Source organism: Pristis pectinata, chromosome 1 (genome assembly GCF_009764475.1).
Source record: "Pristis pectinata isolate sPriPec2 chromosome 1, sPriPec2.1.pri, whole genome shotgun sequence".
NCBI lineage: Eukaryota > Metazoa > Chordata > Chondrichthyes > Rhinopristiformes > Pristidae > Pristis > Pristis pectinata.
Window position 1 is genome coordinate 87,209,285 of NC_067405.1, and position 12,470 is coordinate 87,221,754.

A 12,470-nucleotide genomic window follows, 5' to 3' on the forward strand; every position below is an offset into this window, starting at 1 on the left:
GTTATTCTCACTATTTGCTGGCCTTGAATCAAACCTCTAATTTTGGTAACATATTACTATCAACCCCATCAGATATTATATACAACAACCTTTTAGTGAAGCAAGATAAAAAAAATCAGAAGGTACAAGTGGATAAAGAGGGGCAGAGGGGGGAGCAAAGGGGATCAGAGAGAGGGGAGATAACATTGGATTTTTTTTTAAAAAAAAGAAAGCTACAGTGAAATTATTATTTTCCTCATTAGTACTTATTATTGCTGTAAGAAAGTTATACTAATGACTGAAATAGCCTGTTCCTAGATTATTCCATGATATTACTCCAGGGAATTGTCCCCAACACTGCAAGAACACATCCTCCAAATGGCTTTTACCAATTTGGTTTGCTCAGTCCAAGATTAAAATCCCCATGCCTTGTTTCATCTTTGTTGCAAGCACTCATTTATTATTACTGCTTGAGTAACTTGTTACTGCTTATTCCACATCAATAAGGCTTGAAATAAGAAAAGCATCCTCCTCAAATGGTAACACATCTATCACCTTAAACTTTCTCTCCACCAGTGACACAACCTTCACTTCATACCACTGACAACAGGCAAAGAAACAAATTACCATGTCTTCTCTCACCTCAAATTTATATCTTCTTCCATTAAGAAGGAAGAAAGCAACATGCATGTGAAAACATCAGCTCCTCCAAACCTCACAATGCACAACTTGAAAATACATCATTCCTTGACTGTCACTGGATCAAAATCTTGGGGCTACCTACTGAACAACACTGAGAGCGCCGTCAGACTAATTTCAACAGTTCAAGAAAGCAGCACACCATCTCTTGGGCAGTTAGGGATGGGCAACAAACCTTGCCTTACCAAGGGCACTCACATCTTGTGACTGAATAAAAATTAATACTCTACCTTCCCAACTCTTCCTGGTGATTTTCCTTTTCGCTGTTTATTCCTAAAAATTAATAGAAATTAAAAAGAAAACACCAGAATGTTTAATTTCAACAATTTGAAAGAAAAATCCTTTAAGTTTATATTCAAATAGTACACACTTGATAATTTCCATTTTCCTGAACACTCGTAATTAAAAAAACTCACGTACTTGAATTATGAATCTCCATGTTTTGTCTGCACTCTAACATGCAAATATTTTCATCATTTTCCACATCAACTTGCATTATCATTTTATCTGTCACAAACTCCCTAAAGGAAAAAGAAAAAAGATCCAAATCACAAAAATGTTGCACAAACTAATCTTTGTATTCAATATCAGTTTCTTTGATTCTTTTCTAAAGAAAAAGTTTCTTTCAGTGCTTTCAGTTATTCTTACTATGATAATCAATGTAGTTTCATAAGAGCACTATATAAATGGAACTTTAAATGAACATGAATGACTTCAGGCCAGCGAGACCTTCAGGTCATCTTGGAAAATCTTCCACTTCATGTCCTGCTGTAAGCAACAAAAAGCATCAAGAACTTAAAATAACACAAATGTAGGCTTCTTGGTCTCAAGAACGTCCTGCCACAATGGAATTCCACAAGCTCCATACATTTGAGATTTTATAAACAGAAGATTGACTCAAAGTAGAGAAAGAAAATTAAATAGATTTTCAATAGAAAATTCAAGATCATTTAGTCCACACTCATATCTATTCTGGTGTTCTATAGTTCATCATTCACTGAGCTCTCCAGCAGATAAAAATATAATGTACTTTTTACATTTTGATGATCTCCAACCACTTTGTAACATCATAAAGAAAATTGCAACCATGTTCAGCCAAAGTACCAAATAGATGATCCATCTCAGCTTTAACCCAAGACCTAACCATCACAGAAACTAGTTTTCACCCAATTCAACTCACTCCACATGATATCAAGAAACACCACTGGATACACCAATGATGACAGCAATGCCTCAGCTGTAATGCTGAAGACCTGTACTCCAGAACTGGCTGCATGCACCTCTAACCAAGCAGTACAATAGCATTGAACCATCAGTGTGGAAATGTGCCCTGATGTGTCCTGTTCAGAAACTGACAAATCCAATCAAGATAATTACCACCCAATTAGTCTACTCACAATCATTAGAAAAGCAATGGAAGGCAGCACTTACTCATCAACAAGCTGGTCAACTATGCCTGGTTTGGATTTCACCAGGACTGCTCAACTCCAGACCTCACCAAAGTCAGAGTCAAATTTATTGTCGTATGCACAAGTGCAATGGAAAACTTACTTGCAGCAACACCACAGGTACATAGCATCATATAAGCAGCATTCACAAGAAAAACATGAATTAAATACAAATTATACACAATTTTTACAAGAAAGAACACAATTAGAATAATAAAAACTAAATCCACCTTAGTGCAATGATTAAAGTGGTCATAGTGTTGCTAAACCGTAGGATTTTGCCAGATAGTTCAAGAACTGAATGGTTGAAAGGAAGTAGCTGTTTTTCAGACTTCTGTACCTGTGGGTAGGGTGCGAGTAGTTGACCTTGACATCAAGGCAATAGTTATTCAAGTGTGCCATCAAGGAATTCAGGTAAAACTGAATTCAATGGGCATCATAAGGAAAATAACCCAGTGGTTGGAGTCACATCATATAATGGAAAATATTTGTGGTTGATGGAGATCAATCACCCCAGCCCCAAGACATCACTGAGGGAGTTTCTCAAAGCAATGCCCTGGGACCAACTATCTTCAGCTGCTTCACTAATGATCTGCCTTGCATCACAAGGAGAGAAGTGGGGAGGTTCACTGAAGACTGTACAATGCAGAATTCACAGAGACATAAGAGATTCTGCAGATGCTGGAATGTGGAGCAACACACACAAAATGCTGGAGGAACTCAGCAGGTCAGACAGCATCTATGGAGAGAAATAAACAGTCGACGTTTTGGGTTGAGACCCTTCATCAGGACTGGGCCAAATTCTATTCATAACTTCACAGCCAAAGAAGCAACCCATGCCTGCAAGCAGCTAGACCCAAATAGCATTCAGGCAGTGGTTGAGGAATGGCAAGTGATAATTATAGCACAACAGTGCCAACCAATGTCCATTTCCAACAAGGCAGTCTTGTCCATTTATTTTTGGCATTCAAAGGCATTATCATCACCAACTTTCCCAGCATCCTGGGGGGTCACCATTGACCAGAAACTCAACTGGACCAGCCACATAAGTGGTGTAGTGAGAAAAGCAGGTCAGAGGCTACCTTGCTATGAATAACTTATCTCCAGACACCACATAGCTTTTCCACAATCTAGCAGACACATTAGGAGTCTGATGAGTTACTATCCACTTAACTAGATGAACGCAGCACCAACAGCTCTCGAATAGTTTGACACCATCTTGGACTAAGCTGCCTACTTGATTGATACCCCATCAACCATCCTAAACATTCATTCCCTCCACCAACAGCACATTGCAGTTATTGGCCCCAGATACTCTGACAGCATTTCACAAACCTGTAACTTATACCATCAAGAAAGAGTAGGCAGTAGCCACATGAGAACACCATTAACGGCAGCTTCCCCTCCAGATCACACGCTATCCTAATTTGCCTTCATCATTATTGGACTCAAATACTGGAACTCCTTACCAAACAATACTGGGAAGTATGTTCCACAGTGGGGCTGCAACATTTCAGGAAGGTGGTTCACCATGACCTTCTTAAGGGCAATTAGGGATGTGCAAATAAATGCTAGCTGGTCAGCAATGTCCAGATCCCCCCCAAAAATGAGTAAATTAAACAAAACACAATGTCTGTCACAAGAAAGAGGTGGCTATGAGTTTTTGGTCAGTCTCCAATATGCACCTATCACTTAACTAAAAATTGACCAAAATTTCAATCCCAGCATGCCATGATGAACCAGGGCACTTGTAATGAAGTTTACAAAAACTCTCCTACTCCACAAAAAGAAAGCTTCTGTGCAGAATTCATGTTTGACAATGCAATAACCAAAAGCTGAATCATGCTTTTAGATTATAGCATACAACTAATTACATTTATCCAAATAGCTAACAGGTCCAAAATTAAATACTTTTCTTTATCAAGTACAATACACCCACAAATACACTTTCATCTCAAATCATCTGCTCATAGTTAAACCAACAGTTACAGATTCTGACTGCCAGGATTCAAGGCAAGTCAGAATTATTATGTACATCAGGAACAGATTTGGCCCATCAAGTTTGCATTTGCTTCTAAAAGAACAATCTCCAGTCCTGTGCCACTGTCATTACCCCACAGCCCTGCAAATTATTCTATCCCAAAAGCCTATCCAATTCCTTTTTGAAAATTTGGATTCATCTGTTTCCACTACCTCTACAGGCAGCAAATTCTAGATCATCACCACACTATAGGTACAAATATTTTCTCATAGTCACTGTTGTGATTGCGACTTTGTCACTGGAACATATGGAAGGTCTTTATCCAACATGACAGGCAGTCATTCTCTTGGAGACACTATCAGTAGAACCTCCCTGAACTCAGTTTTTATATTCTTAAGAACAAAGATAACAGCAGGTGGTTCAATACAATTTCAATAACTACAGTGATATTGTTTACTTCAATATTTTGTGTCTGACAAATGATTCCATTGACATACATCTTTACAGTGGGAGCACACCACAACTGACAAATCACCTCTCAACATTCAAACACCTTTTCTGGGACAAAGCAATTCACATGGATGGTCTAAAAGCTTCTGAGGACAGAGAATTCAGCCACCCAAAATTTGTGTTGCAAGGGCTGACTCTGAGTACACAAATATCCCAATTATTGATAGATAGAGCAAATATGCCTATGACCACATTTGATGTGCTAACTGAAGATTTGATGTAGGCCCATTGTCTTATCTTTGGCAGATGCATATGAGAATGTCTCATGATCACATCAGATTGGAAACAATATCTCTTAAGCAGCCTCCTGCTGTCGGCCAATGCTTTGTAGGCAGCAGTGTTTGTTTACAAAACTGTTCTTTTAATTTCAAAACTGATTACTGCTTGTACTTTACATTTCAACAGGGTTTTTGAAGACTGGTCCTTGTCTGTATTAATATCTCCAAAACTCATACATCTTACAGTCACCTAGCATCTTTTGCCCAAAATGTTAAATCTTTGCTACCTAGTCCTTGAACCATCTAATGGGAACAGCTTCCCTCCTGCTTACCCAACTAAATCAATCACAATCTTTACACGTCTATCAAATCTTTTCTCAATCATCTTTACTCCAATAAGAACAGTATTATCCTGAAACAGAAATCTCTCAATATTACAACCATTGAGAAAAATCCTTTCTGCACCCTCTCCAGGGCTTTCATGTCCTTCTTGAACACAAGAATCAAATGTACTGCTTGAGTTATGGCTTATGCAGTATTTTGAAGAGGTTCAAAGTAACTTTCCTACTTTTGTACCCTTATGAATCCCAGGATCCTAAACACTACTAATCACTCTCTTACTGGGAGTTCCAAATAGAGCTTCAATTCCTACTATAAATCCAGTTAACGGTAGAACAGTACAGTATCTCTGAACCAGTGAAATATTGCACAGGTTGGAAATCAAAACAGAAAATCTGAGAAACTTTAATTCTGAAATTTTAACTGTTTCTCTATCCACAGATGGTCCCTAACTCTAATGATTACCGGCATTTTCTGTTCTAATGACATTTCTGAACAGTTGACAAAGTTCAAATTGAAGAAGATTGTAAATTTAATAATAGAGAATGAGTACATTTTCCCCCTCCCCATTTCTACTCACTCAATATCAAATACAGTTTTAGGACCAAAATTTGTCAAGATGCAAGTGGTGAACTGGAAGTACATTCTGACACTCTCCCCCAGTTAAGTTAAACTCTAAAAAATGGAAGTATACTTGCTACTTACTTAACTTCTTTAGTATCTGCAAAACTGACTCTTCGAGAACTCCTGCGAAGTTTACCCACTGGCTCCATCTCAAATAAATAGAAAAATTATCAGATTCTATGGTTTGCAATACCTCTGTTTTGAGTTACTGATTATTAGCACGTCAACATACTGGACAATCTGAAAATACTTTCCCCATTCTTATGGTAAGATAAACATCACCAGAAACACACCATATTTTTCTAAATGTCATTCTATGTCCATTGCCCAATGATAAAATAAATCACAAGTACTTTTGCATTTCAACGTGTGCTTTGGTCACTATTGATGGATTTCAGTATTGTAAGAATTTTAGGGATTAGAAACAATCAATTACTTGATACATATTGGGCCAATACATTTCTCTCTCTCCAATTTATCTATTAAGTCATCCCTCACCCAAAGCTATAACCTGCTGACAATCCCAAATGCAGAGACTCAATATGTTTCTGGGATTTTGTATTACTAAACAGCTCAAAAATGTTTCTTCAATAAATTTGAGTTACCTTTTGGCTGATATCAGTTTCTTTCAGAGTTCTAAGTGGACTCCTGGAAGCTTTTAAAATCTTGGGAAAGGTGGGGAGAGATGGCAGAAAGGGGAATAATAATAAATACAAGAGCATAGATTAATATTTGCCAAAGTATAACATTACATTTGCACAGTTCAGCACTTTCAAGCAATGTCTTTTAAGCCTTTGACACAGTAGTACTCAGTAATTGTTTGTAGAAACAATTCAACCTGGTGCAATTGGGAATTGATAAATAACCCAAAGTTAGGAACAATCATAAGAACTGAGATTTTGTGCTGGATAGGGATCATATTAAAATTCATCCTGTGCAAGTGAATGCTTGCAAATGTTTAGGACTGAAAGTGTTGACTATGCATTGTAGCATCACAGGCAGAACAAGAAGTTTAACACACTGAAGCATAATTTTCACTGTAACATAATTTTCTCTGTAGCTCAGTACATGTGGTAATAATAAACCAATGTATCAATTTAATGTATTTAAAAAATTCAAAGAAAATTTAAGAAAACATATTTCACTGTACAAATACAAGAAAGAAAACCAGAGACAAAATATATAAACAACCTCATGTGCTCCTTGCAACTCAGCTGTTTATTTTTGCACACTATCAAAGAGCACAGGTAAACAATGGAGACTTGAGGGCCCCTGTGAAAACTACCTCACTAAAAATTTAACACCAGGCGAGAACACTGGCAAAGAAAAATTAATGAAAAAAAGAATTGCAAGAGTTAGACAGGAGTGGCATAATGCATTTCCATCATAGATTAATGGACAAATATTCAAAATACAAAATGAATTTTGAACATTATTTATCATTTAATTTATACAAACCTAATTTTGACTCGCTTGTTAAATCTCAGCTAGATCATATTATGCAAGCTTTTAACTGACATTATAGTATTAAAGAGGGTATGAATGCAAATAGCATTTACATCATGTGAAAAGAACAATTAATTAAAAACTTACTCCCGACTGTCTCCTTTTGCATTTCCCTTCTATAACTTCAGCACTGAAAAAGAAAAGTACATAAGACCAACACTCATACTATTTCTAACAGTTAGTCTGTTAATTTGAGGGAAAGAAAGTTGATAATCTAAAAGGTGCAACATTTAACACTGCAGATTGGCAAAGCTGTATTGTAAAAAAAAAGATGCATAATAGAATACCAATTATTTTATATACTATTTAATTTGTTAAGGGAGGACCGAATTACATACAAATCTCTTCAAGACTATGGATGTACTGGGATCACATCAGAACTCTAAGACCCACCTCTGCTCACCCTGATCCATTCTAAACAAACACACCAATTATAAACTACTTTTCATCAACACAGAGTTTCTTCAACCTGGCAAAATCTTCAAATTTGCTCTGCCCCCACTCATGTCATCACATCCTTTCTGTAATGCGCTGACTAGAATTGACACAGTACCTACGACCTTACATTTTATACAATTCTAACACAACCTGTTGCACTTGCACAAATCCTGTTGCATTCTTAACCATCACATTCACCTGTCCCATTACCTTCAGAGATCTGCAGACATGCATTCCATGGTCCCTGTCCTCTACTCTTATTAATGTCCTACTATTTAGTGGGTATTCCCTTGCCTTGTTTACTGATGAACCCCTCCTCAAGCACCTCAAATTTCTCCAGAAATGTCACAGGACAATGGCCAGTCATGGTATTAAATGCCAGGATAGTGAAGCCTGATTAAGAGAAAGAGGTTCGTGTTTGGTTAGTTGTTAGGGGAACAGCTGTGGTGCTTGGCCCAGGGTTGAAGAGCTTGCTGATAGAATCCATCATTTAAACTCAAGTAGGTGGAATGGTCTCAGATGAAACACCTAAAAGGTATCCAATATTTCCAATCCCAACTCCTACCACTCTGTGCTCATTCCAACTGAAGCACAGCTGGGTTAAGGAGGCATGGAGGATTGAGTTAAAGTGAACTGATGGAAGAGAAAGGTAATAGAAAACAGGGTGCTTTGAGTCGCAAGGCAGTACAGGAATACAAGGAAAATGACGAGGCTTTTCAAAATAATGAAATGAGACAGCCAAAAGCTGTGAATATAAATAAAAACAGGCAAGATAGAGCAGGTACTCTCTGAAATACCTATACTTAATGTACCCATTGGACCAGAGGACTGCAGAAGGCAACGGCATTAAGAACTTCACTGACTATGTGGAGGTAAGTAAAGAATCAAGTGCAAAGACAGGTGGGTAAAATAGGCATCCTTAGAAGCAAACTATAGTAAAATACTGATAATCTGACATGCTTAGGACTCAGCACTGCCACATTGATGTTATTTCTATTGGATGTTATATCTGCTAATACCTTGACACAATTCACTTTTTAATAAGATAATAAAACAGTATAATAATAAACTTTCCAGTGGACCAGGCTAGTTGAAAGGGAGTGAGGGAACAGAGGCTCTGGAGTGGAGAGGGAGTACAGCAAGCATTATTTGGTGAGCCAGATGCCAAACCATCTGGATTTCCAAATAGTCGGATAGTGAATTTATAGTAGACATACAATGCAGAAGTTAGGTCAAAATAAGGCAGAACACCAAGGATGACCATCACATTCTACTGGAATGACATCGCAAATGGAAATGAGATGGGGGCTACAGCATTACATTTCTAGCAAGGCCAAATTTAGTTGATTTAGGAGCAGTTGGGCAGCACTGCGATAGTCACAAGACCAAGGTTGGTTGCTCTGCAGAACTATGCAACACTATCCACAGTGACCAATAACCGAGGAATATAAAAAAAGAAAAGAACCTTGTAATATCTTGGTACTGACTAAGTATATTGAGAATGAGAAGCCATTGGAGGAAATGTGCTGGTCACATTTGACAGATAGGAATGTTTAAAAAAACTATAAATGTGAAACATCCAGAGTGAAGGTTTAAAAAAAATCACAAATCCTCCACTGCAAATAAGAACATTTAATAGGCACTAAGTGAGGAGTATTGTTCAACAATGTGCCGTAGCAGGAGCCCAGATGCATTAAATATTAACCCATGAGTTGATTTGTCATTTCCTGCTCTGAAAACACTTAATTTCTATTATCATTGTCAACAGAAGACAACTCATTTACAAGGCCCTGCTCTGCATGAGAATGTAAATTTTCTTGGCTGCCCAAGGATAGAACTCGCAAAAATTCCAAAAGTACTGGAAGGTGATAATAACATTTCATAGTACAATATTCCACATCCATTTTCAAACAAAAAATGATTTGACTGACTACAAAATCATTTCAAACTGGCACTTTTGCCAAACAGAAATATTTCTTTGGGCTTGGTTTCTACTTAACGTATTAATTGCATGAACAATTGGCACCCCGGATGCAGTTATTAACCACACCATGTGGGAGATAAATAGGAAGTGAACTACAGCTAAGGAAAGGATGGGGGAAAACACTGAGGGAGAAGTTCCATCAATTTCCACAACAAAAACACAAGAACCTTGTTAATATTGTGTTTTTTTTGGTTATTAACAGCAAATGAGGCATTCAATATTTAAGCACTCACTAGCATACACAACATATATAACAGGATGGCGAATAAAAATGAGGAAGATCACAGATATACATACTTAGCCTCTGGAAATACAGAGCAATTTTCATCCATGGTTGAAACCTGCAAAGGTAAGAAAAAAAATACAACTTAATATGAACAAAATATTTGGCACAGAATCCTACAAACTAACTGAGGCAACTGTGTAGTAATAACATCTAAAAGTAGCATCTAAAGAAGTAGAACCAAGATCTCAACAGAAAAACACATGTTACAAAGCTGTTCAGTTTGGAGCCTGCAATAGCAACACTACTCCTAAAATTGCCGTTTTACTATTTTAATCAAGACTCCAGTAGGATTATTGTACATGAAAAACTGTTCTACAGTGGTATTGGTCTCATTTCCAAGTGAAAAAGTCATGGGTTCAAGTCCCACTTCAGAGAAATTTGTTCACAAATTAATTTAGCCTTTTAGTCCAGTATTGAGGAAGTGCTATACAAGTGCAATTTGTTTTCTCTTTTAAAAATTAAAGTGCCTGCTGTATGCATCACTTGTGATGTGACCAGCTCTATACTCCTTAGTAGATGAGATCTGCAGAAATATGTTGCAGATTTGGCATGGAATTGATATCATCCTGTTATTTTGCATTCAACATTATCACATAGAAAACAGCAGTCAACTAGAGAGCAGAACACCAGACATGTAGACATGCCAATACTGCGACAAGGCTGCTATGTTCAATGTCACTCCAATTAAAAAAAACATTATTAATAAGCAGCACTCAGTGCAGCAAAGTTACACATTAGGTCAAATTTTCAAAAGTAAAAATGTGCTAGAAAAGACTTCTTGTATTTCCAGCATTTAGGTTTGCAGGTGTTTCTTTTCTGTCCTTTTGACCTGCACAGTAACTCTCACTTCTTTATCGAATACAAGAAAATCTCAAAACCTTGTTTCAACTTCTATGTAATAGAATTGGTAAATTGGTAAAATTTGTTTATAATTTGGTAAATTAGTTTATTATTGTCACATGTACTGAAACTTGCCTTGCATACCATTCATACAGATCAATTCATTACTACAGTGCATTGAGGTGGTACAGGGTAAAACAATAACAGAAGGCAGATGAAAGCATTACAGTTACAGAGAGAGTGCAGTAGAGTTAGATGATAAAGTGCAATGTCATAATGAAGTAAATTGTGACGTCAAGAGTCCATCTTATCGTATGAGGGAACCGTTCAATAGTCTTATAACAGCGGGATAGGAGCGGTCCTTGAGCCTGGTGGTACGTACTTTCAGGCCTTTTTTATCTTTTGCCCAATGAGATAAGGGAGAAGATAGAATGTCTGGGATGAGTGGAGTCTTTGATTATACTGGCTGCTTTACCGAGGCAGCGAGAAGTGTAGATAGAGTCCATGGAAAGGAAGCTGGTTTCCGTGATGTGCTGAGATGTGTCCACAACTCCCTGCAGTTTCTTGCAGTCACAGGCAGAGCAGTTGCCATACTGCCGTGATGCATCCGGGTAGGGTGCTTTAGCAGTAATCAAAGCATTTAGTGTAGCATATTTCTCATTCAATGAAATCTGCAGCTTCTCCACAATTCAGGTCAGACTCATTACTATCAGGTCCAGTATTCAGTCACACAGTATTTCAGCACACTATGTCCATGCCAACCATCAAGTACCCATCAATACTAATGCCACATACTAGCACTTGGTCCATAGCCTTGTGTGCCTTGATAATTCAAGTGTTGCCCAGATACTTTTTAAATGTACCTGCCTCCACCACCTTCTCAAGTAGTGCATCCCAGATTACCACCAACCTCAGCAATTTTTTCACCTCAGATCCTCTCTTAACTCCTCACCTTATAGCTAAAACCAGAGGGCATAGATTTCTCTGTTGTAAAGAAACATTTCTCACTATACATCTATCAGGTCCCTACTCAGCCTCCTTTGCTCCAAGGAAAACAAACCCAGCCTATCCAGGATCTCCTCATGATCAAAATGTTCCATCCTAAGCAACATTCTGGTAAATCTCCTCTGCACCCTCTCCAGTGCAATTACATCCTTCCTGTAAGTGTGGCAACCAGAATTGAACACAAAACTGTGGCCCGACAAAAGTTTTATCAATTTTTGCCATGTTCTCCATTCTTTTATATTGTGTGTCCCCACTAATGAAGGCTAGCATCCCATTTGCCTTGTTAGCCTCGTTGCTACCTTCAGGATCTACGGAGTTTACATAGAACAGTACAGCACAGGAACAGGCCCTTCAACCCACATTGTCTGTGCCGAATACGATGCCAAATAAAGCCAAATCTCTTCAGCCTACACATGATTCATATCCCTCCATTTTCATATGTCTATCTAAAAGCCTCTTAAATGCCACTATCATATCTGCTTCCACCACTACCCCCTGACAGCCTGTTCAAGGCACTTACTTTGTTGTGTAAAGAAAAAACTTCCCCCGCACATCTCCTTCAAGCTTTCCCCCTCTCACCTTAAATGCAGAGCCTCTACTATTTGACATTTCT

At 37.9% G+C, this 12,470-nt stretch overlaps 1 protein-coding gene across 1 annotated transcript in view; it reads right to left on the reverse strand.

Moving 5' to 3' along the window:
- The window catches only part of LOC127569359 (kinetochore scaffold 1-like), a 70,479-nt gene that overhangs the window by 53,856 nt on the left and 4,153 nt on the right, over positions 1 to 12,470 (reverse strand). The window contains exons 3-8 of the mRNA XM_052013968.1: positions 10,024 to 10,067; positions 7,392 to 7,434; positions 6,404 to 6,463; positions 5,880 to 5,947; positions 1,099 to 1,199; positions 909 to 951 (exon numbers count right to left, since the gene is read on the reverse strand). Of these exons, the coding sequence (XP_051869928.1) occupies positions 909 to 951; positions 1,099 to 1,199; positions 5,880 to 5,947; positions 6,404 to 6,463; positions 7,392 to 7,434; positions 10,024 to 10,067 (359 nt within the window). The remainder of the gene's footprint in view (positions 1 to 908; positions 952 to 1,098; positions 1,200 to 5,879; positions 5,948 to 6,403; positions 6,464 to 7,391; positions 7,435 to 10,023; positions 10,068 to 12,470) is intronic.